General features: G+C 44.3%; 1 protein-coding gene across 3 annotated transcripts in view; it reads left to right on the plus strand.

The window, feature by feature from the left end:
* RAPGEF5 (Rap guanine nucleotide exchange factor 5) overlaps positions 1-27,958 on the plus strand; it is a 1,543,629-nt gene that overhangs the window by 1,426,727 nt on the left and 88,944 nt on the right. For all 3 annotated transcript variants that reach the window (XM_069648248.1, XM_069648249.1, XM_069648250.1), the window contains 2 exons: positions 22,026-22,204; positions 23,346-23,436. In XM_069648248.1, coding sequence (XP_069504349.1) covers positions 22,026-22,204; positions 23,346-23,436 — 270 coding nt within the window. The remainder of the gene's footprint in view (positions 1-22,025; positions 22,205-23,345; positions 23,437-27,958) is intronic.

Consider the following 27,958-nt stretch of genomic DNA (forward strand, 5'->3'; position numbering starts at 1 on the left):
CCCAATGTCTATGTCTGCCAGCATGGCGTTGTGTAAATCTGATGTGTGACCTGAAATTTGGGGGATTTTAGTTAGGTAAATATATCAAAGCAGTACTGCCGGTTACACACACGAAAAGAAATCCCGTAATTCCCAAGCAATTCCCTTTTAACAGCACTTTTTAGAACTTTTGGGTGCATTAACCTCTCTACAATGAGTGTAATAGTATTCTATGACTTCACTAAAGAGGATTTCAATCCTTCCAAGTAGGGAAGTGATAGTCTATGAGGAGACAGGCATACCACCTGCAGACTACATGTGAAACAATCAGGGTTCAGGGGCTATCATGGCACTGAGAGTGCATTCCTGGACTTACAGACACACATGCTTTCAAAGCTGTAACATAGCAAGTCAGGGCTGCTTATGTTGTTGGATGTATCGGCAGCCTTTGACTTGCTAGATCATAAAATATTACTTGACCCGATGACAACTGTCGGAGGCCTTTCTATGGATGCCATCACCTGGATCAGATCTTTTTTAGAGGGCCGCCAGTTGCGAGTACATTGGGGTGACTGTGCTTCCGGGTCACAGATCATAACATGTGGAGTCCTCCGGGCGCGTGTCTTTCTCCCTTGTTACTCAATATTTACATTCTTCCCATGTATAGTGACCTAGAAGTACTGGAGATATTTTTCCTGCAATTATGCCAATGATTTCCAATTGGTCCTGGATATGACTGGAAACCATGGAAAGGACAAACGGCCGCTGGACGCAGTATATTACATCATAAAATGCTGGATGTCCACTAATTGGCTCTGTCTGAATGCGGCCAAGACCGAATTTATGTTAATCGGTCCTCGGCAGGCTCAAACCAATTTAGATCAGAGGTATGCTAGTTTCATCATCGATGGTAGCCAAATCAAGGTAGTGCAGAAGGTAAAGACACTTGGCACCTATATGGAGGAAAGCTTGGACTGTGAAGCCCATGTAACAGCCCATGTAACAGCTATTACCACCAGTACCAATTATCATCTTAAGGTACTCGGGCAAGTAGCAATCTTATTCATCCATTTATCTGTCTCTCTGCGCCTGGATGCCCACGGGCTTTGGCACGGTATAAGTACAATAAAATAACATAACATAGCATACCTGTCACCCCCCAGTTTTCTAGAGATAACCAGCACAGATATACATCCTAATACAATTAAGACTCACAGGGCCTCATTACACGGAAGGCGGTGATCCAGGGTGCTATTAGCACCCTGGACCATGCCGGTAAATTACCGGCACCGCCTTGGCGGAAAGGGGATTTACCGCCCCATTCCAAGATTGGTGGGGCGGTAACTCCCCCTTCCGCCATTGCCCTTCCCCATTCCCATTTCTGCCCCATAGGGCTCTATGGGAATGGGGAAGGCGCTAATTACGGCACCGCAATTTTGCGGTGCCGTAATTAGCTCCGAGGTCCCTTAGCGGGTTGGTTTTTAACGCCTGCAAAAAGCAGGCATCAAAGCACCAACCCGCTAAGGGACCTCGTAGTAAGGCGGTAATGGTTAACGGTCACCGTTACCATTAACGGTGGCCGTTAACCATTACCGCCTTCCGTGTAATGAGGCCCACACTCTTGTATCATCATTTGTTTGAAGCTGTTTCTGTTATCAATTCATCTGAGTACTTTTAGCAGTATGATAAAGGGTATGAATAATTGTGCTACGGAAGCAAAAAACAAGCGGTTTAGTTAATACTACATTGGTGTGTAAGAGGATTCAATTCAGCACTACAGCTAAGTTAACGCCTAGTCTAGAATACTGAATGAAAACCCTTATTGATATATCTTTATGTCCAGTTCATGCGTTCTGGATGACTACCCCTATATAACACCCCTCTCTTGGAATCCCCCTGACCCCACTGAGCCAAGAAGTAGTTCTGTTTTGCAAGTTTAAAAGGTTTATTTGATAATTTAAAATATATATATCACACTTTATAATAAATTAATAATTGAATAGCACACTTAATCTGATATGATAAAGATCAACAACGGAGAATCTGGCACTAGCACACTTCTTATAATCACTAATGAGTTGACATGAAATGGATAAGGTAGCACACTGGTAAATAGGAACAAAAGTATAATGTGGTAGAGGATGCTTTATGTAAGCTCAGGTGGATGCAATATTCAATGAATGCAGTACAGAAAATACTCAATATGATTTCAACCAAACAATGTAATCACTTTTCTCTGGCTATTCACTCCCCCCCTCTTTATGCAATGCAAGGAAATGGGAGGAAAGCACACAGTTCTCAGAAATGCAATCAATGTAATTCAGTTCAATCCCCCCAAGCACGCTTACAGAAAACAGATAGGAGTTTTGAAAACACAGGCAAAATGCTTTGATATGTGCTAGCAATGGATGAGAAATATGCTGGAAATGCTTTTAATTCCCTTTCAGAGGTTCAGGGTGAGTGGTATCTCTGGCAAATGGAAGGCAAGCAGCAGCAGTTTTTTACATGTGAAGAAATTTGCAAATCGCGGTAAAATTCGCGAATGCGTGTTCCACGATTGCGGTAAAACTATAAGGGGTAGGAATGCGGATCTAGGTTCATAGGAAAGCCACGATTCTACGCTTTCAGATAAAAGTTACTGCAAGTCTCTAGCCCAAACGGTTACAGAGTTATGACCGATTTAATAGAGGTCGTTTTTGGTTTTGCAAATTTTAAAAGCTCAAAATGACAAGTGACAAATTTTGCAGCTAGAATGACAGGTGTCAGATTTGGATCTATCAGGCAGTTCTACTTAGGTTAAATAGATTGAATTAGATGAATTTAAACTAAGAGATTGGTTCTACACAGTTCTGCTGGGTACTCACACTATATTCTTGAATTAAATGGTCCTCGTCACGGATCTGGTCAGGGTTTTAAACTGGACTCTGGTCTGGTCTGGTCTGGCCTCTGCACTTCACAGTGATCTGGGTCAGCTCTCTCTGCTGGTCTGGGTCTCTCTGGGTACAGCACTGCTTTCTTTCTGGTCTGGTCTCTTAGTTCTGGATAGATTGAAGTCTCTAGTTTGGCTTTCTGGAGGTTGATGGAGGTAAGTATGGATTTTTCCGGCAGAGCTTCCAGCTGCAGATGGAATTGAAGGTCCCTATCTGTCCTGTCTGTCTGCTTTTATGTGTTTAGAATGTGGGTGTGTTCTAGCATCACTGACCCTACCTCTCTCTCAGCTTCTAATTGGTCAAACTTCCATTTATCATTTGATTGGGGGAGCTAGGTTGGGTCAGAGTGATGTCATTTTACAGCCTGCAGAAAGTCCACTCCTCCTGTCAACTTACACACAAATCTAGATTTGAAACAAATACATATTTGCAGAGGTACATATTGTTTTAAAATCATATGCACCCATCATGCATTACAGGAGGTATCCCCTGTTCAAACTCTGCTCTTCCTGGGAGCTTGCATTCAGAAATGGCACATATTTCACTTTTTCATTGATTTTTCAATTTCTGACATTGACCCAACTTTACATACATGTGCGCAGGGAGTATGGACATTAACTGATGAAGTTTCAGATTTTTAACATGCATACATTTAGAGTTATATCCACTTTTCCGCTGACACCCCCCTGAACATACCACCGGTTCTAAAAACCTCTTAAACTGTGGGCAGAAAAATCACAAGAATTATGGTATCATTTATAAAATTTTCACATGTCCGCTCTATGAATGATCCATCTTTTTAAAGTTATGTTCTGGCTCCAAAGGGGTGTGGTTTCCTCTCAGCACAAGGTAGAAATACTGGTTTATCCAGTTCTGCCAAGCCAGCTTGCTCTCACAGGCAGTGCTCCTCCCCTTTCCTCAGGAGGAAGCCACTTTTTACGACCATTTATGACTCCTGCCAATAAAACCTTTGCCTGAGCCAGGACAGGGCTTTGTTCACTTTCCTGCAGAGCACAGGTAATTCAATTATCATATAGATGGCATATCCTTAGTGTGAGCAGCAAAAGGGCAGCTAGGCCTGGGAACACAGCTGTGACTCAAGTTTCACTCCTGATGGGGGTAGTTGCCAGGCAGAATTCAGTTCCTTAAGCCAGACTTTCAGCTAACTGTCATGTTTTTTTTGTTGCTTTTTAAATTAACTTGCAATTTTACACATGCAGCTAGAATGCTGATTCTAAGTTTAAACTATAACATTTAAACAATTGCAAAGGCATGTGACACCAAACATAGGTCACTCATTTAATCTAAACATTTTCGATTTTAGTGTCTTTAGATCCAGTGCAACTTAAACTGCTGACTCCATAGCAGTTTTGTTATAAGCATTGTTTTGGGCTCTTCATTTCCCAGATTTTGTAAGCACACAAAACCTCATTCTGCCAAATGTCTGCTGGTGTTCAGTGAATATTTTGCACATGTTGCAATGTTTAAAATAGACACTTTGGCTTGCCTTCAGAGGAACACAGGGTGGTTTTAAAACGCCGGCTTTTGGATAGTGGTGAGTACTGGTACTGCACCCATTTTTGGGATTTAAGAATGAATTCCCCACAATTCTAGGTTGCATTTGGCAATCAGCATTGCCATTCCCAATGGTTTCAGACTACTGTGCGGGTAGTCCAATGGTGGTTTTAGGCAGTGTCCTTCTGTGCCCATAACATCGGCAAAAATGGGTGGCAGCCTATTCTTCCTGCATTTCCCTGTGCATTTTCTGGGAAGCTCTGGCCATCATGATGTTTTCATGTCAGTACTGCACAGTTTTGAGGTAGGGCTCGGATGCATGGGTAAATACATCCCACAAGCCCCCCTCTTGCGATGGCCATTCGGTTTCACTGATGGGACTCGCAAGATCTGGGATGTTTCCTCATCTTCTTCCAATAGATGGCACAGTTCAGCATCTTTTCCTCCATCCGGTCGGATCGATCGGTTCTCCTCGCCGGTCCTGATGGGAATATTGGGCGGTACCCCGAGCCCGTTGCGTCTCAGCTCCCGGTCTCCGGATCGTCCTCCTTGGCCCGTCTCAAGGTTTTCTTTCTCCTAGGACGACAAAGGAAGAGCGGCAATACCTATTCATAGACGTTTTTCCACCACCGTTGAGATAGTGGGGCAGCATATGCATTTCATCATCACGAAACATTACATTCTTATTTTGAAAAAAAAAAACAGTATAACTAAGAGACAGTTTCATGCAAATCACAATATTTTAGAGACTAGATGTGGTATGTTTTATGATTGGAACAGAATTAGTCTGAGACAGTACCCGCTAGGATTCCAGAGGATTCCTCCAGTTGTTGCAGAGTGTGCCTGGGATGGCAACATTTCAACTGGTTTATGTGGACCCACTTGTCTTCCCCCGCTGCCAAAGGACCTTTGGGGATGTGGATTTTGTAGGCCACAGGGGAGATCTTGTCGATGATCTCAAAGGGTCCCTTCCATGTAGGCAAAAATTTGCATTGCTTGGCCTGGTTCCTTTGGAAGTTGTATAGATAGACCCGGTCTCCCACCTGATATTCCTTCCTGGAAGTTTTCAGGTCATAGTGGGTCTTCATGCTATCAGCTGATCTTTCTAGATTCCGCTGAGCATAAGCAAAAGCATGTTGAAGGTGTTTCCTTAAATTCTCCACATACTCATGAGTAGTGGAGGCATTTATCAGTGTCTGCTCTTGGGTCCTGTAGAGCAAATGCTGCGGAAGCACCATCTTGCGCCCAGTCATCAACTCAAATGGCGACATTTTGGTTGCAGATGAAGGGGTAGATCTGATGGCCATTAGGACCAGAGGTAATCGGATATCCCAACTTGGCCCAGAATCTGCCACAAACTTCTTTAAGATGCTCACAATTGTCCGGTTATATCTCTCTACTGCCCCAGAAGAAGCTGGTCTATAAGCAATATGCAGCTTTCTCTTGACCCCCAGTATCTCCCACATCTTTGTCATTACTTCACTGGTGAAGTGGCTACCTCTGTCTGACTCAATCCTTTGAGGTAGACCAAAACGGGAAAAGGTGTGGTTAATCATCAAGGCAGCTGCAGTTTCTGCCTTGCAATTTGGGGCTGGGAGACATTCCACCCACTTGGTAAACAAGCATGTCACAGTCAACATGTACTTATTCCCCCTAGCCGAGCGAATCACAGGGCCTACAAAGTCAATTTGTAAATCTGACCATGGGAGTGTCATTCCCCTCTTTTGTAAAGGTGCCCGGTGCGTGAGGGATGATGGCTGAAATTGTGCACACACAAGACACCCCTTCAAGTATTGGTCGAGGTCCTGCCCCATGTGTGGCCAGTATGCAACCTCTCTTAAGATTTCCAATGTTGTGTGAAACCCCCTGTGACCGGCAGTGGCCGCATCATGGGCGTGACTTAACATCAGGCTTCGGAATGAGGTAGGAACCACCCACTGATCGTGGCCAGCTTTGGATTTCCTTACCAGCAAACCGTCTTGGATTCGGAACATTTTTGGACATTTCATCAACACTCTTAGGTCCTCTTTCCCAATGTAATCGGTATCCGTCAGGGGAAAGTTCTCAGGGTCCTCAAGGTGCTGGTAAAATTTACCAATAATTGGATCCCCCTTCTGAGCGGTAATCAAATCAGCATCAGGGGTCTCCTTACTCCATTGTACAATTGAAAGGTCGTTGTGAGCATTTGTCTGGGACCTAGTGATGGCAGTGACCTGGATTTCCCCCAACAGGGACTCAATCTCAATTAGATCCCCTTGGATGGCCCCGGTTTTGGCCAGCTGATCAGCTAAGTCATTTCCAGTTTTGTCTGGTCCCTCTACTTTGGAATGACCCTTGATCTTTTTCCAATAGATGGTCATCTCATTCGAGGTGACCAGATCATCAATGTTTTGGATCAACTTCCCATGTTTCAAGGGTTTGTTGTTAGCACATAACATGCCTCTGGTTTTCCAATTAACCAGGTGCTCCACGAACCCGTTCCGTACATAATCCGAATCTGTGATTATGACCAGTTCGTGGAGTTGATGCTGGACAGCAGTGAGGATGGCCTGATGCACCGCCATCAATTCTGCCACCTGACTACTTCGGGGACCAATTTTGTATCCAGCGGAGGGTTCTGGGGACTCATTCACCCATGCATTCCCTACGCCGGCCACCAGTTCTTTCTCCCCGTCGTTGTCAACATGGTAAGAGCATCCATCCACATAGACAGTGGGCATTCCCTCACACTTGTCCTCTTCAAAGACTTTGTGGGGGGAATTAAGGTATGCCTCCATATTGTCCTTTATTTTTAGACTTTCGTCCTCGAGACAGTTTTCTCTGGCACAATCATGCAAGTCAGCCAGACCTTGCGCGAGGGGACTCTTCTTGTTTTGGCCATATCGGACCTCCACAGGAAAGCCTTGCATTGACAGAATCCAGGAAGTAATTCGGGAATTACTCACATTTCCGGCCCGGATTCTGTCACTTTGGAGATATTGCAGAGGCTGGTGTGGAGTCTCCACTATGATGTGTTCCCCCTGGATAAACGGGCGGTAATTCTTCAATGCCCACACCGTTGCCAGCAGTGCCTTCTCACAATCGTTGAATTTTTCCTCCACAGAGGATAAAGTTTTGCTCGCATAGGAGATTACTTTATTGACCTTGTCATGCTTTTGGTATAATACGGCCGTCAAGCACGTATTAGAGAACCCTGTCTCCAGGAAGAACTCCTTGTTTCTGACAGGGTAAGCTAGGCAAGGCGCTTGTGAGAGGCTTCTTTTGAGTTGTTTTACTGCCTCGGCTTGTTCTGGACCCCATTCCCACTTGACCCCCCCCTTCAGGAGATGAATCAGGGGTCTGGTGATCTCTGCGTAGCCCTCAATGAACTTTCTGCTGTAATTAGTCAGTCCAAGGAGGCTCCTTAGTTCCCGCAGAGTTGTGGGGTCTTTCAGTTTCTGAAGTGCTTCCACTTTCTTTTCCTGGGGACAGAGGCCATGAGGAGTAATCTCATGCCCCAAGAAATTAACACGGGTTCTACACCACTGTGCTTTCTGAAAGGAAAGTTTTGCTCCGGCGGCCCTCAACTGTGTCAGAACATAACGGATCTCCGCTATGTGTTCCTCCACAGATGAACTTTTGATGAGGACATCATCTACATAAGCCAGGTTACCCCTCGCACCCAGGTCGGGCATGGCCTTATGTAGGAAAATGTTGAATTCATTGCCGGAGTTGAGGTATCCGAAGGGAGTCCGGGTCCATGTGTACTGCTGGCCCCCAAAGGTAAAAGCCAGTTTGTATTGGTCCTCCCTGCTGACAGGCACGGTCCAGTATCCATTGGTCAGGTCTATTGCAGTGAATACCTGTGACCCCTGAATCTGGGCCAGCCCTTGGTCAATGTAGGGCAGAGGACATCGGGAAGTATGGACCCGTTTGTTGAGCTCCCTAAGGTCGGCGCAGAGTCTCCACTGGCCGTTTGGCTTCAATATTCCCAGCACCGGATTATTGAAGGTGCTGTGGACTGGACGGATTATTCCCCGGGACTCAAGGTTCTTAATTATTTCAGTAAGGGACTCCATTGATGCGAGAGGCAAGCGATATTGCTTCACAAACACAGGAGTCATGCCAGGGTCCGTGGGGATTGTTGTTGTGTGGATGTCAGTGCGACCACAGTCATATGAGTCTACCGCAAAGAGATCTTGGAAATCCAAGAAAACTTGTTTCAACTTTTGCTTTTGTTCCAGAGTCACACAGGCATCCGCTAGGTTGACTCTCTCTTCCACCATCTGCCTGAAGCCTGGAAAGACTTCTGGTCTGGCTATCTCCGCGGCCTCCTCCAGCTGGGTGGAGAAGTCCCTGGTCAGAGTGCTGATTTGGACCGGAGGCTTCAGGTGGGAAAGGCAGCCTTCATGAACCTGGAAAATCACCTCATCCCTCCTGAAGTCACAAGTCACATCTTCCTTACCATAGGGGCAAGAAGTGTACACCAGGAAGTTCCCCCCATGCCGGGTAAAGATCCTGTCTGGTGTTGTATTGTCATCACTGTCACTGTCAAAGCAGTCCTTGGGGATTGGTCCTAACAGTTCATTTACTAAGTCGATGGAAAAATGTCGGTCATCAACCGCCATTCCAATAATGGTGCCTGCGGCTAGAGTAATACTCTTTAAGTCGCTGTTATCCACCTCTATTGGAATAGTGTCATGTTCTATGTTGACTAATGGTGTTGGGTTTACCCCTAACCCTTGCTGTTGGAGAGAAGCATTTAGATGTATGTAAGCATCAGGGTTTTTCAAATGTTGTCCTCTTTTAACTTTCACTTCCAGGGAGAATTGTCGGGTCCTTTCTGGGATGGTGACTTCCTCTTTAATCTGAATTTCAACTGCATAAGGTAGCAATTGAGCTGACCTAAATGCTTTTTCTGGATCATCGAAGCCCATTCGATTATCCGCTACTCGAGACCAAGCTTTGAAGTTTATTAGGTCCAAACTAATGGCAAAGCGATTGAGAATGTCACTGTCTAAGTAAAAGGCGGCAGGGACGTCTCGCACGACCCAACAATTGTGGACTATGCTCTTGTTGCCAATGGAGATTTTGAGCATACACCTGCTTGGCAGGAGATGTTTGGAATTAGGTGCTTCCAGGTCCATTTCCCATTTGTCTATCAGTTTGAAGTTGGGAATGGCTGGATCTTTTGGGAGTTGGCGAAACATGGCTTCGCTGATGAAGCTCTTACCGTTGTTCACACACACTCGAGCGAGAACAGAGTCCTTCCCATCATTTAACTGAACAGGGATGAACAACTGCTCTCCAATTTGCTGAATATCAGCCAGGCTCTGAGCTGATTTCACATCTTTCTGGACTATAGGAGTGGGAGTTTCAGATTGTGGATTGGTATAGAATTTCAGAGTGTTTCCCTCCAGCGTGGAATACCACTTTAGACTGGAAGGAAGGTTGATTTTCAGAAATAGAGAGGACCCCCCATCACCAGTCTGTTGTCCTACTGCTATTACTGTCACGTCTGGAATTTGGCTATTCTGGAAGTGAAATTCTACTTGGTCAGATTTTTGTTCAACCATGTGGCAGGTGCCGTTTAAACTAACATGGTTGACACTCTGTTTTAATTTTATGGGTCGGCTAGTCTGGGTCCAGAGGACCTTGTTTACACAATCTATTAGGGGTGACAACCTTCTCAGGAGGTCATTCCCTAGTAAACAAGGGGTGCCCTCTGGGGTCACAACTATGACCGGGTGTTTCAACTTATGTCGCCCAATTTTAATGTCCAAATCTGCCGTCCCCTCGACGGGAATTTCCTTCCCGTCAAAGTTCTGCAGTTGTCCAGGAAGAGAGGTGAGAGGAATTTGGTAATTCTCTCCCCTTCCTGCATTCAGTTCATCAAAGGCCCTTCTGGACAGAAGGGTAGCTTGAGATCCAGTGTCCACCAGTGCCGAGATTGTACCCTGCCCCTGTACTTGTACCGGGGCATAATATCTTCCCTCCTTCTCCTCAAGGGGGCACAGATAATGTACATTTTTGGACAACTGGTGGGCTAACTTTCTGGTTTTGGACATTGCTAGCGAAGAGATTTGGGCAGAATTCTGTGGAGAGTCTTGGGAATCTGAAAGAAAAATTTGGCAACTGGAGATCAGAGCCATTGTGGGTTCCCCTGGTTCCAGTTCTGGGCCGCCCCCCCCTTTTTGGAGGCAGTCCCCAGTATGGGTTTGAACCCGGGGATTTTCTTGCTGTTGGTTCTGGGATGAGATGGTGGGCGGCGGTAGCTCAGTCTCCACATCTCCCCAGTCTGGATTTGCATTCCTAGGGACCCATTTTTCTTTGGGAGGAGTTCCCCCCTCTCTGAAGGAGAAGATCCTTTTCTCAGGATCCTCTGAGGATCCCTCTCCCTCAAATTGGAAGATCTGTACCTCCTCCTCAAACTGAGTCTGTTTGGGTCTTTTGTTTCTCCTACCCCCCCTCTGCTCCTTAGGAGGCAGACTTTCAGGGGCAAGAGATTTTGTTTCCGGTTCCTGGGTTTCCAGGGGCTGTTTACAAGTGAGGAAGGAAGCTTCCTCCAAGGCTTTACACCCCCCTTCCCCTTGTGCCTCCTCCCTGGGAACCGGTGAGTTATCGGGGTGCTGCCCCCGTCATTGTTCTGGAGCACCAGGTCCAGAGTTGGGTGCGTTCTGCGCCGGCATGCTGATCTGAGGGTTCTGCTGCGCCCTCAGTATATGACCCATATCCCGCGCCATGTTTTGAACCTGGCGCTCTAACTGGGAAACCCGCTCAGGCTGATACGGGGCCCTGTTTTCTCCCCTGGGCTGATCCCGGGAAGGGTAGCTATCCCTCCTCTGGTAATACCCCGGGTTGGGAAGATTTGGGTACCCCTCCACCCTTGGCCTCCCCTCTCCCGGATTCAGTGGTCTGGGCTCAGGGAATTGGGGAAAGAAGGATGGATGGTTTTGGGGCTGAAAGTTGGGTGGATACCTGGGGAAAAAGTTCTGCCCAGGATTTGGAGAGTTTCTGCCCTCCGGTGGGAAGTTAGGAGGGAAGTTCCCTGGGTTAGGTGCTTGGCTGGATCCCCCCCCTTGGGCTGGAGGAGTCCACACATAACCCAGGATGGGTCTGTTTCCCTTGTAACGGGGACTTACATAATCAGGAGAGCGAGGGACCCCATTTGTGGGGCTGCCTCCCTGGCTCCCTGTCTGTGACTGGCCCGAGGACCTTCTGGGCCTAGCATTATTAGGTGCAGGTAGGTTTTTAGGCCCCCCCATCTCCAAATCTAAAACGGGGGTGACCTTTACCTCTGCCACCTTGGCAGCAGCAGGGGTGGTGTTGGCTTTGGGGTTTTTCTGGGCATTACTTTTGCTATCTATCGGTTTCTGCACCTCATAGATCCGGGTAGCCTGTTCAATGACCCAATCTAAGGATCTTTTCTCGTGAAAATCCCTCACGAGCTGGGTCATGATGTATTTGGGCAAGGCATGGAAAAACGTATTTATGAACTCTCTACTATCTGTGCGCACCCTTCTTGTGGTCTGTGCAAAAGCATGCTTTAACTCCTGCACAAATTCTTGTGGGGCCTGATCCTCCCCACATTGCAAATTGTAGGCTGCCTTGCGAGCCTCTTGAGGATTTCTGTGAACAGAAAAATGTTTCAGGATGGCCGCCTTATATGTGGACCATCTTAAATGATTTTGATCCTCCAGCCCCGCAAAGAAATTGGAGTATTCCGGGGAGAATGTCCACTTTACATATTGAATACAGCTTTGGCTGTCCTTCAAATGGAAAGTCTCCATCATTTGTTCAAACAACTCTAAGTGCTCCCAAACAGAATACTTAGCGTTCTTATGGTAAGGCGTGATGACGCTCCTGATCGCCTTAATCTGCTTTAAGGGGTCCTTAAGCAAGGCCCTTTTTGCCTTATTGGCCTTTTTGGTTCGGGTAACCCTTGTCCATTCATCCTCGGACTCAGAGGCACTGCTCCCAGAGGTTCCCGTCTTATCTTCCAGGTTTTCCGGGATTCTGCGAGCCTGGGAATGGCTGGCAGAATGTGGGGACCTGGTCTCCTGTGTCCTGCGCAGTTCAGAGGAGTCTTCAGATTCCTCCTTGCTGCCAGGATTTGATGGGTACCCCCTCCACTGACCTAACTGGGCAGAGGTTTTCAGGATGCCCTTAATGGGCCTACTCTCCTGGGGTTCCCCACTGAACTGTACTGTACTTGGGTGCCCATACCCGGATGCCCACCCCTCCATTCCTGAGTGGTACTGGCCTATGAGCCCCATACTTTTAGCTGGATAGTAATCTGCCATCCCTGTGGCCCTGTGCTCATGTGCACCAGGGGACATGGGGGTGGCAGAGTCCAGGGACTGAGAGGTATGAGGGCCTCTGGTACTAGGGCTCCTGAGGTTATGCTCCGGAGTTTCCATTTCCCAGCGAACCTCATCTCTATCCGCCCCTGCTCCCTGTTGCAATGCAAGAGCCTGCATTTGTGCCTTCAGTTCCTCTGTTAAGGCCTTACTCGACTCTATCAGTTTCTCCTGCATCGCTACCTGTTGCTGGAGCCTATCATTGTGTTGACAGAGGGCCTCATTCTCCCTCTGTGCTTCCTGGTTGGTCCTGGAGAACTGGGCCAGTCTTTGCTGCAGGAGGTTTACCTCCTGGGCAATGTCCCTATTGGCCTGCTCCTTTCTTGCTAGAGCATCTTCCACCCTTCTGGTGTGCTCTACCAAGTTCTGGTTTTCTTTTTGGAGATCACCCAGCCCCTGGAGGGCCAGGTGATTTTCTTCAATTTCCTTTTTTAAGTGGCAGACTTCCTGGCCTATGGCGTCTCTTTCCTGACTAAGAGCCTGCATTTGTGCCGCCAGGTCGTCCCTTTGCCGTTGAAGGGCACCAGCTTTTTGGCGCTCCTCATCAAACTCTGCCTGGGTATCCAGGTCTTTCAAGATCAGCTTGTTGCTCTCTACCTTCACTCTATCTAGATGACTTTGCAGGGTGGCTACCTGCTCCGTGCATGCCCTGTTAAAGTCTAATTGTTGCTCCAGCTTTTTCTGGCTCTGCAGTAAGGAGTCCAAACTGTCTTGGTGCTCCTTCTGCAGGGCCAGAAATCTAGTATCCTGTTCTACCTTTTCCTGTTGCAGCACATCCATATCCTTCTTTATTTTAATGATGTGCTGCCTACTATCATCTTCTGACTCCTGGCTCCTCTGCAGCCTCTGCTCAGAAGAGACCAGGTCAGATTGGGCCTTCTCTAACACCATCTGTTGCCTATTTGCCAGATTTTGGCTTTCAGCACATCTATCCTGCATGTCTCCCATATATAGGTACAGGTATGCTGCTATCCTGGCAATCTTATTGTGTTCCTCTTTGGCTTTAGGAGCCATATATAGCTCACTCAGGGCCACATGTAAGGGACCCTGATCTCTATATATATCTGACCCTGTTTCAGTGACCTGTTGTGTGATGGCCTGCAACCACGCATCCTGGCCCTGTTCGGTCCATTCACCTCTCACAAATAGCTTATGCAAGAGGTGCTCTCTGGCTATTTGCATGTCTACTAAGGTCGTCATTCTAGAGATTGGTCTCTGTCCTGACTTACAGAAGTTAGTATTTTATTTTTGCAGAACAGAACTTTTCTTGGAGTGTCCCTTTTGAGGAATGCTTTACAGCGTAATGCAGCGTGGTGATCCGACTGGATGTATGTATCCCGTCAGTTAGCACACTGTATTAAGCTGCACAAGTGGTATTCTAACCCAAACATCCCGGACGAGCCCCCAATTTGTAAGAGGATTCAATTCAGCACTACAGCTAAGTTAACGCCTAGTCTAGAATACTGAATGAAAACCCTTATTGATATATCTTTATGTCCAGTTCATGCGTTCTGGATGACTACCCCTATATAACACCCCTCTCTTGGAATCCCCCTGACCCCACTGAGCCAAGAAGTAGTTCTGTTTTGCAAGTTTAAAAGGTTTATTTGATAATTTAAAATATATATATCACACTTTATAATAAATTAATAATTGAATAGCACAATTAATCTGATATGATAAAGATCAACAACGGAGAATCTGGCACTAGCACACTTCTTATAATCACTAATGAGTTGACATGAAATGGATAAGGTAGCACACTGGTAAATAGGAACAAAAGTATAATGTGGTAGAGGATGCTTTATGTAAGCTCAGGTGGATGCAATATTCAATGAATGCAGTACAGAAAATACTCAATATGATTTCAACCAAACAATGTAATCACTTTTCTCTGGCTATTCACTCCCCCCCTCTTTATGCAATGCAAGGAAATGGGAGGAAAGCACACAGTTCTCAGAAATGCAATCAATGTAATTCAGTTCAATCCCCCCAAGCACGCTTACAGAAAACAGATAGGAGTTTTGAAAACACAGGCAAAATGCTTTGATATGTGCTAGCAATGGATGAGAAATATGCTGGAAATGCTTTTAATTCCCTTTCAGAGGTTCAGGGTGAGTGGTATCTAGTTAATATTAGTCCAGGCTCACACTAGCAATGATGCAGGGATAGTTAGCAGGTTAAACGAATTTCTGGCAAATGGAAGGCAAGCAGCAGCAGTTTTTTACATGTGAAGAAATTTGCAAATCGCGGTAAAATTCGCGAATGCGTGTTCCACGATTGCGGTAAAACTATAAGGGGTAGGAATGCGGATCTAGGTTCATAGGAAAGCCACGATTCTACGCTTTCAGATAAAAGTTACTGCAAGTCTCTAGCCCAAACGGTTACAGAGTTATGACCGATTTAATAGAGGTCGTTTTTGGTTTTGCAAATTTTAAAAGCTCAAAATGACAAGTGACAAATTTTGCAGCTAGAATGACAGGTGTCAGATTTGGATCTATCAGGCAGTTCTACTTAGGTTAAATAGATTGAATTAGATGAATTTAAACTAAGAGATTGGTTCTACACAGTTCTGCTGGGTACTCACACTATATTCTTGAATTAAATGGGCCTCGTCACGGATCTGGTCAGGGTTTTAAACTGGACTCTGGTCTGGTCTGGTCTGGCCTCTGCACTTCACAGTGATCTGGGTCAGCTCTCTCTGCTGGTCTGGGTCTCTCTGGGTACAGCACTGCTTTCTCTCTGGTCTGGTCTCTTAGTTCTGGATAGATTGAAGTCTCTAGTTTGGCTTTCTGGAGGTTGATGGAGGTAAGTATGGATTTTTCCGGCAGAGCTTCCAGCTGCAGATGGAATTGAAGGTCCCTATCTGTCCTGTCTGTCTGCTTTTATGTGTTTAGAATGTGGGTGTGTTCTAGCATCACTGACCCTACCTCTCTCTCAGCTTCTAATTGGTCAAACTTCCATTTATCATTTGATTGGGGGAGCTAGGTTGGGTCAGAGTGATGTCATTTTTCAGCCTGCAGAAAGTCCACTCCTCCTGTCAATTTACACACAAATCTAGATTTGAAACAAATACATATTTGCAGAGGTACATATTGTTTTAAAATCATATGCACCCATCATGCATTACAGGAGGTATCCCCTGTTCAAACTCTGCTCTTCCTGGGAGCTTGCATTCAGAAATGGCACATATTTCACTTTTTCATTGATTTTTCAATTTCTGACATTGACCCAACTTTACACACATGTGCGCAGGGAGTATGGACATTAACTGATGAAGTTTCAGATTTTTAACATGCATACATTTAGAGTTATATCCACTTTTCCACTGACACCCCCCTGAACATACCACCGGTTCTAAAAACCTCTTAAACTGTGGGCAGAAAAATCACAAGAATTATGGTATCATTTATAAAATTTTCACATGTCCGCTCTATGAATGATCCATCTTTTTAAAGTTATGTTCTGGCTCCAAAGGGGTGTGGTTTCCTCTCAGCACAAGGTAGAAATACTGGTTTATCCAGTTCTGCCAAGCCAGCTTGCTCTCACAGGCAGTGCTCCTCCCCTTTCCTCAGGAGGAAGCCACTTTTTACGACCATTTACGACTCCTGCCAATAAAACCTTTGCCTGAGCCAGGACAGGGCTTTGTTCACTTTCCTGCAGAGCACAGGTAATTCAATTATCAGATAGATGGCATATCCTTAGTGTGAGCAGCAAAAGGGCAGCTAGGCCTGGGAACACAGCTGTGACTCAAGTTTCACTCCTGATGGGGGTAGTTGCCAGGCAGAATTCAGTTCCTTAAGCCAGACTTTCAGCTAACTGTCATGTTTTTTTTGTTGCTTTTTAAATTAACTTGCAATTTTACACATGCAGCTAGAATGCTGATTCTAAGTTTAAACTATAACATTTAAACAATTGCAAAGGCATGTGACACCAAACATAGGTCACTCATTTAATCTAAACATTTTCGATTTTAGTGTCTTTAGATCCAGTGCAACTTAAACTGCTGACTCCATAGCAGTTTTGTTATAAGCATTGTTTTGGGCTCTTCATTTCCCAGATTTTGTAAGCACACAAAACCTCATTCTGCCAAATGTCTGCTGGTGTTCAGTGAATATTTTGCACATGTTGCAATGTTTAAAATAGACACTTTGGCTTGCCTTCAGAGGAACACAGGGTGGTTTTAAAACGCCGGCTTTTGGATAGTGGTGAGTACTGGTACTGCACCCATTTTTGGGATTTAAGAATGAATTCCCCACAATTCTAGGTTGCATTTGGCAATCAGCATTGCCATTCCCAATGGTTTCAGACTACTGTGCGGGTAGTCCAATGGTGGTTTTAGGCAGTGTCCTTCTGTGCCCATAACATCGGCAAAAATGGGTGGCAGCCTATTCTTCCTGCATTTCCCTGTGCATTTTCTGGGAAGCTCTGGCCATCATGATGTTTTCATGTCAGTACTGCACAGTTTTGAGGTAGGGCTCGGATGCATGGGTAAATACATCCCACAAGCGAGCCAAGTTTCACTTCTCCATCCAGACTGCAAGCCTATAATTCAAAATGTAGTCTTCAAGTTATTCTGGGCATGCTTATGAATATAAAGGCCTAGTCTTTCTAAAATCAACATACTCTTCTCATTTTCATTTTAGTTCACTTACACTGATAATTCACATCAACATTCTTTAGTCAATCATTTACATATATCTGCGTTTTCCTTCTTCAGCAATAGTTTTAGAACATCCAATTGATCAGAATTTACCCTATCATTGCCCTATTTGATATTAGCAGTACTTGAGTCATCTCATTTTCTTTGAAAACTATATCCAGTTGACAAATGCCATGTAATATTAAAATGCATAACAGTTCAGCTATATTATGGTCATAGAATGCTAACTCTAGTGACAGTCTCGTTTACAAACGACTTTTGTTTCGAATGTATGGTTCATTGCCACAACCTCTCATTTGTATTATAAGACCACTATTACGTATGTTTTACATACCATACTTTTCTTTGTTAGCATAATATCAGAAATATATATTGCTTTCAAAAGGGAAAGAGTATATTGAAAGCAGTCAATAACAAACTGCAGTATACTATTTGATAGTCTTCAGTGAAATAAAGATTTTAGTGAGCCGGCAGTTAGATGGTTTAACTGTATTTATATGTTTGATGTTTAGAATTCAAATTTAAAAGCATGCTTTGCCTGTGCAGCAGTGCTGATCATTACTGTGTGAATATGTCCATGGAGAGTTAATTACGCAGAATGCTTGTGTTTGCGCTTAATGGTTTTTACACTGATTGAAGGATAGGGTAGTGATGCTCTTTAAAATGCTCACCTGACAATGTAAGATACTTGCTCAGCATCTGTGATTTGTATTCTCAATAGTTTGTTGCGTACTGCTTAAACAAAGGTGAATGATTATATTGGCATTTTTGCATTTCAAGAACCGCTGTCGGTAATTACTCGTGTATTTACAGATAAAGGTCCATAGATCAAGGAAGAACATGGATTATCTCTAATAAATGTGTTCCATTTATTTCGATAACTTCAATCTGATTTCTGCCTCACTAGTCCATTAGGGTCCTTTTTTTTCTGTTTTATATTCCCGAATTTAAATATTCAAATGATTCAATTCAATCAGTTCCCTTGTCTTCCCTCAGAAGAAAAGTATGGATCATTTATGTGGTTAGCTAAGCATTCCAACAAGCAGTTGTTCAACACCTAACTGCAACAGAGAAGAGGTTCTCAATTTATAAACGTAAAACTAAATCTTCAATAAAGCCCTTTCTTTTGATTAACTTCAAAGTAAGACTCTTTTTTCAATTATTGTAATGGGATGGAGTGTAATATGGCATTTGTATAGCACCTATTGCCATTGGTATGGCCTCAAATCTCTGTAGGTGAACGCCCTTTGAGGACCGCAGTCTGAGGTATGAGAGATTAGTCTGGAGAATTCAGAATGTGTGTGTGGGTTTAGCCAGTACGAAGGTAGGTAGGGTGCACTAAGTCCCTGGTAGCGACCCAGGTAGAACTGGCTTGTGATGTGGTGCTGTGAAGGCTGTTGGGAGAGTATGCCAGTCAAGGAGACTGATTATTTGTCCAGCTCGACTGAATTTTGCATTGTGATACTTAGCTGCATTCTAGTGGCAGCAGTGATGTGCGATATGAGATCAAATAGCAGATGATTGCAGATGTTTGCGACTGGGTGGCCATGCCGTTGGGAGGGCTATGGCTATCTTTCATCAAGATGCAGTGCGATATGTACCCGAGAGTCATGTCTGATTATTTGTTTTGTTGATGGATTGCTGGTCCTGTCGTGCGTGTCTATGGGAATCCATTCTGTGCATGCTTTGCACTTTCTTGGAGGCCCGTTAAGTGACTCAATGATGCCCCAGCTGACCTTCGGGGAGCAAAGTTCACCCAGGAAGTGGATTAGGTTAGTCAAGATGCAGGTGGGAAGAGCCAGGTCTTGAGTGCCTTCCGAAGGTGAGGTGATCCTCTATGCAGCGGATCCAAAGAGGGATAGAGTTCCATATTGTCGGTGCTTGGTCGGAGACAGAGGATCACCATATTCTAGTTGATTTGGGGGAAGGGCTGGCCAAGAGGAGAGCTGTGCCTGATTTCAAGTTTGTGTAGGGTCCATACGGGTGTGAGATTGTGTTGTATATCTTCTGGGCCTGTATGGTGAAGAGCGTGGTGGGTGATGCACATAGTCTTGAATGTGGACGGTCGCCCGTCAGAAGCCAGTGCAGAGAACGGAGAATGGGTGTAATGTGCTTTCTAGGAGGAGCCTGGCCACTGTGTTTTGGACTTATTGGAGTTTTCTGAGTTGAGATGCAGGGGCACCCAAGTAAAGGGAGTTGCCATAGTCTATGCGAGGAAGGATGATGGTCGTGAATGCGGCAACTCTGTGAGGGTAAGTATAGTATGGGCAGATGCATCGGAGAATATGTAGGTGTATGCAGATAGCATGCCTTTGACACAGAGTTGTTGCAAACTACCAAATAGTACACTGCATGAAGCTTTCAATTAACAGTTTCCTGTTTTTGGAAGTAACATGCATATGTTCATGCCTGTAAGAAATCAAAAACAATTAATATTTAAAGAAAGTTTTATTGTTCTAGAATACTTCTGGAATGCATGCCAATATGTACATCCTTTATTCGGTTGTCATCCTTCATTCTTTTGATTTGTGTTATGACATATGGAATTTGTAGAGCACCGCCCTGCAATATTCAATTTGCATGACATTGGAGTGCATTTGACATTCTCGCACACTCACCAATGTTCTATTGTGGTAAGGATATCTTTGATAAAGGGCATTGTGGTTGTTGAGCCGGAAGGTCCTGGCAGGAATAGTGAATGTTTATTACGCCTTGTACATCTCCATTGTGTTATTGTTTTTTCTTCTGATGTATGTACATCAATGTGATTCCTGCCAAAGTCTTCCCATGTCCTGCCTTTAGGAATGCACTGGTGTTGGTGTAAAATGTTGGTGCGTTGAGTGATCCTCGCTTGCGGGCTAGGTAACTTAAGGTAACTTATAAGGTGATATGTTTGCATTTGTGTGATTTGTGTGTGGTGGCTGACTTACCCATAAGCACACCTCATCTCTGGTAGGAGAATTGGCTCACTATACGCTCTCTCCATCTCCTCCTATTATAGGGCCATGGAGTAGGTCTGTGGGGTTGGTGAAGTGGATTGTCCTAGCCCCTGGAGGGAATAGCTGTGCCTACTCCATTTCCTGCAAGCTCGACTCTCTCTATCCCCCGCATGCTCAGGTTTCATAAGTTGATGTATGAACGTCTGGGAGATTGCTCTTTTGTGCTGTCAAACAGAGGAGAAGAGTGATCTGGTATGTACGGACCTGATGCAGCTTGGACATTTGCAGGTCACCAGCTGTAATAAAGATGTGACCTGTAAATATATGAGAGTCACCTTGGGTGTGAATCTAGCACCCTTATAATGACAGGCAAATAACCCAGGGCTCAGGATTCACTCACAGGTAGATGTATGTGACTGAAAAAGCATCAGTGCTTTGATGTGCAAAGTAATTTCAATGTTCATTGATGCAGATCACATTTTTCAAGCTCCATTGTCCTAAAGTTATGCAAAAGAAGGTTTGGGAGTCCCTCTACTGGCACGGACACAGCCCATTGACCTGTTCTTGAGTGGATGGCCCCTGGGAGAATCTCAACCTCTCTTTAGCTCACTGCGCTTTTCACAGATGAGAAATGTCCATATGCATATCAGTCTTTTACTCTCACTAATTTAACTGTGGTGTATTATCTGCTTTCCCTGTGAAGAGAAAACTTCAATCTAGGTAAATGTATGTACACTAGTCAAAAGAGTAAGTTACACTATGCAAAACGCCATATCGCATCTGCATGGTATACCTGACATTTCATGTTTCCCTATTTCATGCCTGAGTATATTTTCCAGCCCGGATTTGGTTTCTTGTACCTTTTGGCCTCAATTTAAAATGTTAAAAGAAATACTACAAGCTCCAGAATTCAAAGACCAAAATAAGGAATGGATGAGATGCTGGTGCATGGAATAGAGGAACTTGGAAGCTCAAATGTATTCATGTGTGAACATGTGCAGCGTTCTAGTAAAAGATTAAAAGATGCTAGCTCATTAACATGAGCTAAAATTCGAATGTCAAAGGAGAAGCCAAGAACAGACCTGCAATGGTAGGTCAACGAATAGTTGTTCTGATTAACAAACCTTTAGAATTTGTTTCACCCCAATTTCATTATAAACTAAAAAAACGGAATGTCACACAAATGTACCTTGTTTTGCTAAGATGTATTTAGAAAGGGGCGTGCTTGTTCTCTTCACGCACAAAAAATACAGGAAAGGAAAGAAATTGTAAAAAATAAACTCTTGAGTTGAGTGCATGGGACTGACTAAAATGTGCATCATTTTCTTAAGTCATGGGCATACATCGGCTGGTGTATTTGAATGAAACCAATATTCATAGTGCACAAGTCGCATTTTATTGAAGGCATCTGTGTGAACCAGGTGTAACCTCGATTTGTGACTAGGTGTTGGAGCAATGTTCACAAGGCCATGATGCCGGCAGTGCAAAGGCTGAAACACATAGCATAGCACACCATGGCGAAGCGACCACTTTGCTTGCCTTGCTGTTCTTGTGTATACTGCTGAGCATAGTGCTCTGAAGCCTGGTATAAAGCCTGGCTGTGTCCACCACCCTTCAGACAGCAGTGTCAGGCTTCTCACACAATGCCTTTTGTTTACAGCAAGAGCTGATCTACTTCACCTTCAGCAGGCAGGGAAGCGGGGGAAACACCGTGAACCTCAGCCTCCTGCTCCAGAGATGCAACGAGGTCCAGCTCTGGGTGGCCACCGAGATTCTGCTCTGCAGCCAGCTTGTCAAGAGGGTGCAGCTGCTCAAAAAGTTCATCAAAATTGCAGCTCAGTAAGTGCTGACTCCTATTCACATCCGTTTCTGCATTGTGTTGTGTTGCATTGGAGTTTCATTCTAAATAGAAATAATGGTGAATCCGCCCAAAAGCCTTTTCAAAAAGGTCATTTATATGACCGTTCCCCAGGGCATTGGCACAAGCCTCCGAAGTGATATGATAAACAACACACGTATGCAGCCATTCCTTTTTGTTAGCCAATAGCACTTAGCATGCATGAACGTGTAGCTTATTAATTGTTCCAAGGATGGGCTACAAATGCCAGCAAGCAAGCTTGGGTTAGGTAAATGAGTGGGCTGGGTAAAGGCCTGCCTTCAGTAGGGAAGTGGGGCATTCCGTTCTTACAAAGTATAATACATACGGTCTTCATGATGGAAGCCCATGTGTATTGCAAGATTTGAACTGAAGGGAATACCACTACGGAAAAATACATAACAGTTGGACACATAGGACATGCATGCACAATGAATGTGCCCCTTTCAAGCCGGAATTATGGAACAATCCTACACACATAGAAGCAATTAGCATAGAGAACATGATGGGACAAAAACAATTAACCACTGCAGGATTTATTACCACTATTTAGGGCTCGATTCGTGGAATATTTACCTGGTTCAAAGTGAATTTGCACGCCTGAAAAGTGGCTTTGCACGGCCGACACAATCCCTGATTCATGGAACAGTGCAAAGTATATTTTTGTAGTGCAAAGTTCGGGCACAGTTCCATGAATCGGAATTTGTCTCGGCAGTGCAAAGTCACTTTTCAGCAGTGCAAATTCACTAAGAACTGGGCAAATATTCAATGAATCGTGCCCTTACTGTCCATCCTCTGTAAATAATCACAATAACAGAAAATAATAATACACGTTCCAAGTGGGAAATTATTTTTGATTTTTTTTTTCAACACAACCCATTGGCATTGTTCAGTATTTATTCTATTTGTTTTATTTACTTCTTGAATTTCTTGTTTTTTGACGCAAGGTGGTAATGTAAAATATCATGTACATGTGTTAGGTATAGTACTCCCTCTCTTCATAGTTTCCTCTCCTTGCTTTTCTGCTCACGTATTCCCATGCTGGTACCAAGTTCCGTACAAAGAATTCAACGTATTGATTGGACCTATTCTTTTCTTCTACAGTTGCAAAGCTCAGAAAAATCTGAACTCGTTTTTTGCCATTATCATGGGCCTCAACACGGCATCTGTGAGTCGGCTGTCGCAGACCTGGGAGGTAGGACATGTTTGTGTTGTATTTCCTTCCTTAATTATCCAGAGAGGCCTTCTGGAAAGGTGAATTCCGGACATCGCCCGGCCACTAAGCAGTGAAGGCCAGAATACCAATGATGCTGCAATGTAGTTCCCGCAGTGCATTTCCTTGGGGCGATTCCATAATGTCTTTCTGCTGGAGAAAGATCACATTGAGCAGGTGGGTTGTACCTGACAGCGAAGGCTCGCAGCGTAAAAAAGAAGGAAGGTTCTGCTTGATGGAGAAAGAACATTGTACTTGTAGCCTTAATGATATAGGCCAAAAGGTGCATGTTAGTATAAACCAAAGGGACTGTTTTTATAAATAGAGTTTATGTGCAAGAATCGAGCATCTCTAGTTTCTCGCGAATCTAATCGCTACGATATTAGCATGCACCTTTTCAATATCAGGGGGCAGATTCTCAAAGGTTCTGCGCATGCATCTCACATCTTGAGTATTCAGACTGACAGCCACAGCCCTCTGCAGGGACTGCAGTGAGTGCATAGAACCTGCAGATTGCCTCCGTCTCCATTTTTTAGCAATGGGCAACAGTGTTTGAGGTCAACTATCTGGAAAGAGAGGTGGGATCAGCCCCCCACTCATGTCAGAACCCTAACCACATTGATTTATTGTACATTCTGAATCTAGAAATTGAAAAATCAATAGGTCCTTCTCGGAGAATGATGTCTGGGTGTTCAGAGACCCCGGCAGCATAATGATTTCCCCTGTGACTGCGATCCGAAAAGGCACCACAGGAGCAGGAGAAGAGGCGCGTGGCAGGTGCCCTTGAACGCGCCTCCTTTTGAGAATTTGAATGTGCGTTCAAGTGTACCTGTTGCATTTCCTCTTCTCCTAAGACCCACATGTTGAGTATTTTTATATAATTTAATATTGGCTAACACGGATTTACCACACCATTCTCATGCTCCCATGTATATAATCGCACCCCCCCCCCCCATGCTTCAGGGCCAAAAAACTGAATTTTTAAACAAATAGAAGCAACTTAAACCAAGTCGGTCTCCGGCTTTACCCTGGAGATCACTACAATATAGAAGTATTCCAAACCATGATCAATACTAATGACATTTTACCAATCTATTTGAATCTTGCTATTATAAGTGCACATAAACATTCACTTTAATTCATAATAATTGTCATATAAATATGTTGTATTCTAAGAGACACTATGCATGCTAAATATTTCTGCTCTGCATTGGCTCCTTATACTACATAACTTAGCTCATGAGGGAAATATAAACATTTACATATTCTTTTGATTTCCGACTTCTTTCCAGAATACTCAGTTTTCTTTGGTAACAAATCAAGAATGGTATCAGAGAAAAATCACATCAATTAGCATTCAAAATGTCTACATTCAGCAACTCCCCTGTGCAGGTGTGAGGCAGTGTTAGGCAGAATCCTGTGCAGTTCCCTTGGGGAACACTGCAAACAGATTAAGACTACAGGAGTAAGCAGTAAACCCAATTGGTAGCAGTCTGCACCACCCAGATTTACCTGGTAGCTGTGGCTGAGCAGTCAGACTTCTCTCAAGAAGAGTAGGGCAGTATGCAGAGTATACACAATAGGGCCAAAACACAGTATAGCAAACAAACACTGACTAGAGCTTTGTATAAAAAGTATATAATTATTTATTTAAAACACACTTTATGGCATATACTAGCACTCTCAATCAAAAGCAAGTTAAAACACAGTCAGATAAAGTATACACACCTCCCTTAATAGCTATCAGACAAGTCAGGGTTAAAACACAACTATTTGTAAGAACAGATGTCAGCGCTTAACCAAGATGGCACTCTGATAATGTAGTTAAAGGGAGAGAAAAAGGCATAGCATAGGAATAAAACAGTTCCCAACACTTTTAAGAGTTCAGAGCAAGGGGAGAAAGGCAGGTTATACTGTAGAGCCAAAGTTCATAGGCCAGGCCCACTTTAAATGGAGCAAAGTGAAATGTACCCAGGATCACACGGTTTAAAGTGCACTAAAAGTCTTTGCAGAGTGTTCAAAAGAGGTTGGGTTGATTCAAAAGATATAGTTAGAAGGCCTGGAGCCAACCCAGTTTAGAAGCCAAGGATTTAAGGGTCACCTTTAGCAATCTGTAGAAAGGGAAGCCAGGTAGGACACAGTACCTTAAAGCGAAAGGAAGCTCCAGCGGGGGCAGTTGTTCCTGGCAGTGGTTGAAGTTCGTGGTTCCGACCAGGGGAAGAGAAGATCTCGTCGAGGAGGGACCGTGAATTCGTTGCACTGCACAGCCGCAGAGTTCCCGATTAAAAGGTGCGGTCCTTTTATTCGCGTTCAAAAGTGGTGAGCTTGGCTATCCGGCCGCCGGGGTGCTTGGCACAGGCGATTCAACCAAGAGACATCTTTGGAAGGTGAAAAGGGTGAACTGGTTAAACTGGTTGATCCCACCAGCTCAGGGGAAGAAAACTCGTTCAGGAGAAGATCCTCTCTTGCCGTCGGGAAAGTGGTGAGGTAGTTGCAGCAGGTCTTCACCGGTGGTGTCTTCATTGCAGATGGCTCAGCTTCTTCCCTCTTCGGATTCTTAGGTCCTGTGGCGACTTCTGAAGTTCCGGTCCCAAAGGCCCTGCTTTTATGCAGAAAAACCCACATTCATCAGCCTAGCTGTCAATCACACATGCTAAGTGGTGAGCCAGGCGGCTCACCACTGGGACAATCAGAGTACAGTGTAACTTGGGTTGCTAAGGCAATGCAGTCCAGGGTGCCAATTCCCCCTCCACCCTTCCTGTGGAACCCAGACAGAGTGGCACCATTTGGAGGGCTTCTGTGGAACAAAGGGCTCAACCTTGGTCAGAGTTACGGAGACCGACACAAACGCCATTTTAGACTCGAGTTATTGCAAAAGGACCCAACCGGTGATTTAATATTAAATAAATAAACCGGCGGTATCTTTAACATTGCACCAAAAAGTGGTGGTTTAAAATCAATGGGAAAATCCCATAGAGAATATTCCGGTGGAATATTTTGCGTGGTAACCACTGCCACCAGCCAGAAACTCGCGAAGGGGGGACTGGACAGTGCCACCTTGAAAGCCGACCCAGGGGCAATCGAATTACCCCTTACCAGTACTTCCACAATATGATGGTTTGTACTGGTTCTGTTCACAATTTTGGACTAGTAAAGCCAATGGTGACTTTACATGCCCTGGGAGGCAGTAGTCAGTCCCAGGGTATGGAGTCTATGTTTGGGGGTCACTGTGACACCCCTGTGGTACTGCACTGAGGGTGCTGTGTACCACACATACAGAAAAACAGATGATACCCCATGGAGTAAAAAGAAACCCCATAGCTCATAAGCACATAACAAGTCAAAGACATACCTCAAATCATGTATAAGAGTGGGAGTAAAAGAGTCTCACTCTTAGCAGGAGAAAAAAACAAACCCCAAAAATCCAGCAAAGCTGCTGGGGGACTCACTAGGTTTGGGAAATTAGCCCTATTAGAGAATTCTGTCTAACAGGCAGTGAGTGAATTAACTATGTAGAAGTCTCTTGACAAATAGAAATGTCCAGCTAGCATAGGACTATGTGTTAAACTATGTACATGCAAAGGTTGACTTGTTTTCATGGCCTCACACATGTTTAAATTCACAGGTAAAGTTGTCGGGAAGATTAATGTTCTGAACCCACATGTAGCCTATGTTTTATGAATGTGTGGGCTCAGTTCACTATAGACATGTGCATGTGACTTTCATTAAACCTGTATTTGTTCTTTCATCTATTGGTATGTGTGTGAGTGTGTCTGGCTGTCATTGCAAAAGAAGGTATTCCTTTGATTTCAGATGCATACACAGTTTTAAAAGGGTATGTTTGAAACTGATTTCAGTCTCTTTATACTTCTGGGTTGGAGATGTACTATACTCCAGTAATAGATGCTTATTTGAACCCCCTTTTCTCTCTTACAAGACACCCGATTGTGCCTGAGCATTGAAGGAAAGGGAATGCAGACGATTTGCATTTTGCACAATTCTCAATGAGTAGAATTAATTATTTGACTTGCATTTTAGGTGCAATCATCCAGTCTATACTCTGGCTGCTCTGATTGGCATTTTCTGGCATCTTAACTGGCATCTTAACTTTGGAGACATAACCTATTTTTACACAACCAACAAAAGGAAGGTCACTATCTAACACTAAAACCATGTGTTCCCTAACTTACAAACAAAGGACCCTTGATCACACACAACCTCTAAAGGAAATACAGGTTGCAAACATGTTTCTTATTTCAACACAACAACATTTTTATTATTTCATCAAAGCACAAGATTTAACCACTTGCTGGTTATATCAAAATATTAAAAACATATAGACACACATCATTGCAATTAAATTGAGCAATCTACATTCATAAAATATAGACAAAAATTATATAGACAAAAAAAATAAAGTATTCAAGACTTGATAAAACACAGTGATGATTTGGCTGTCCCTAATTTGCACTACGTCTTTGAAAGCCTGACTTATATACGTTTC

The sequence above is a fragment of the Ambystoma mexicanum genome, chromosome 2q, assembly GCF_040938575.1.
Source record: "Ambystoma mexicanum isolate Mex_15411 chromosome 2q, UKY_AmexF1_1, whole genome shotgun sequence".
Classification (NCBI taxonomy): domain Eukaryota; kingdom Metazoa; phylum Chordata; class Amphibia; order Caudata; family Ambystomatidae; genus Ambystoma; species Ambystoma mexicanum.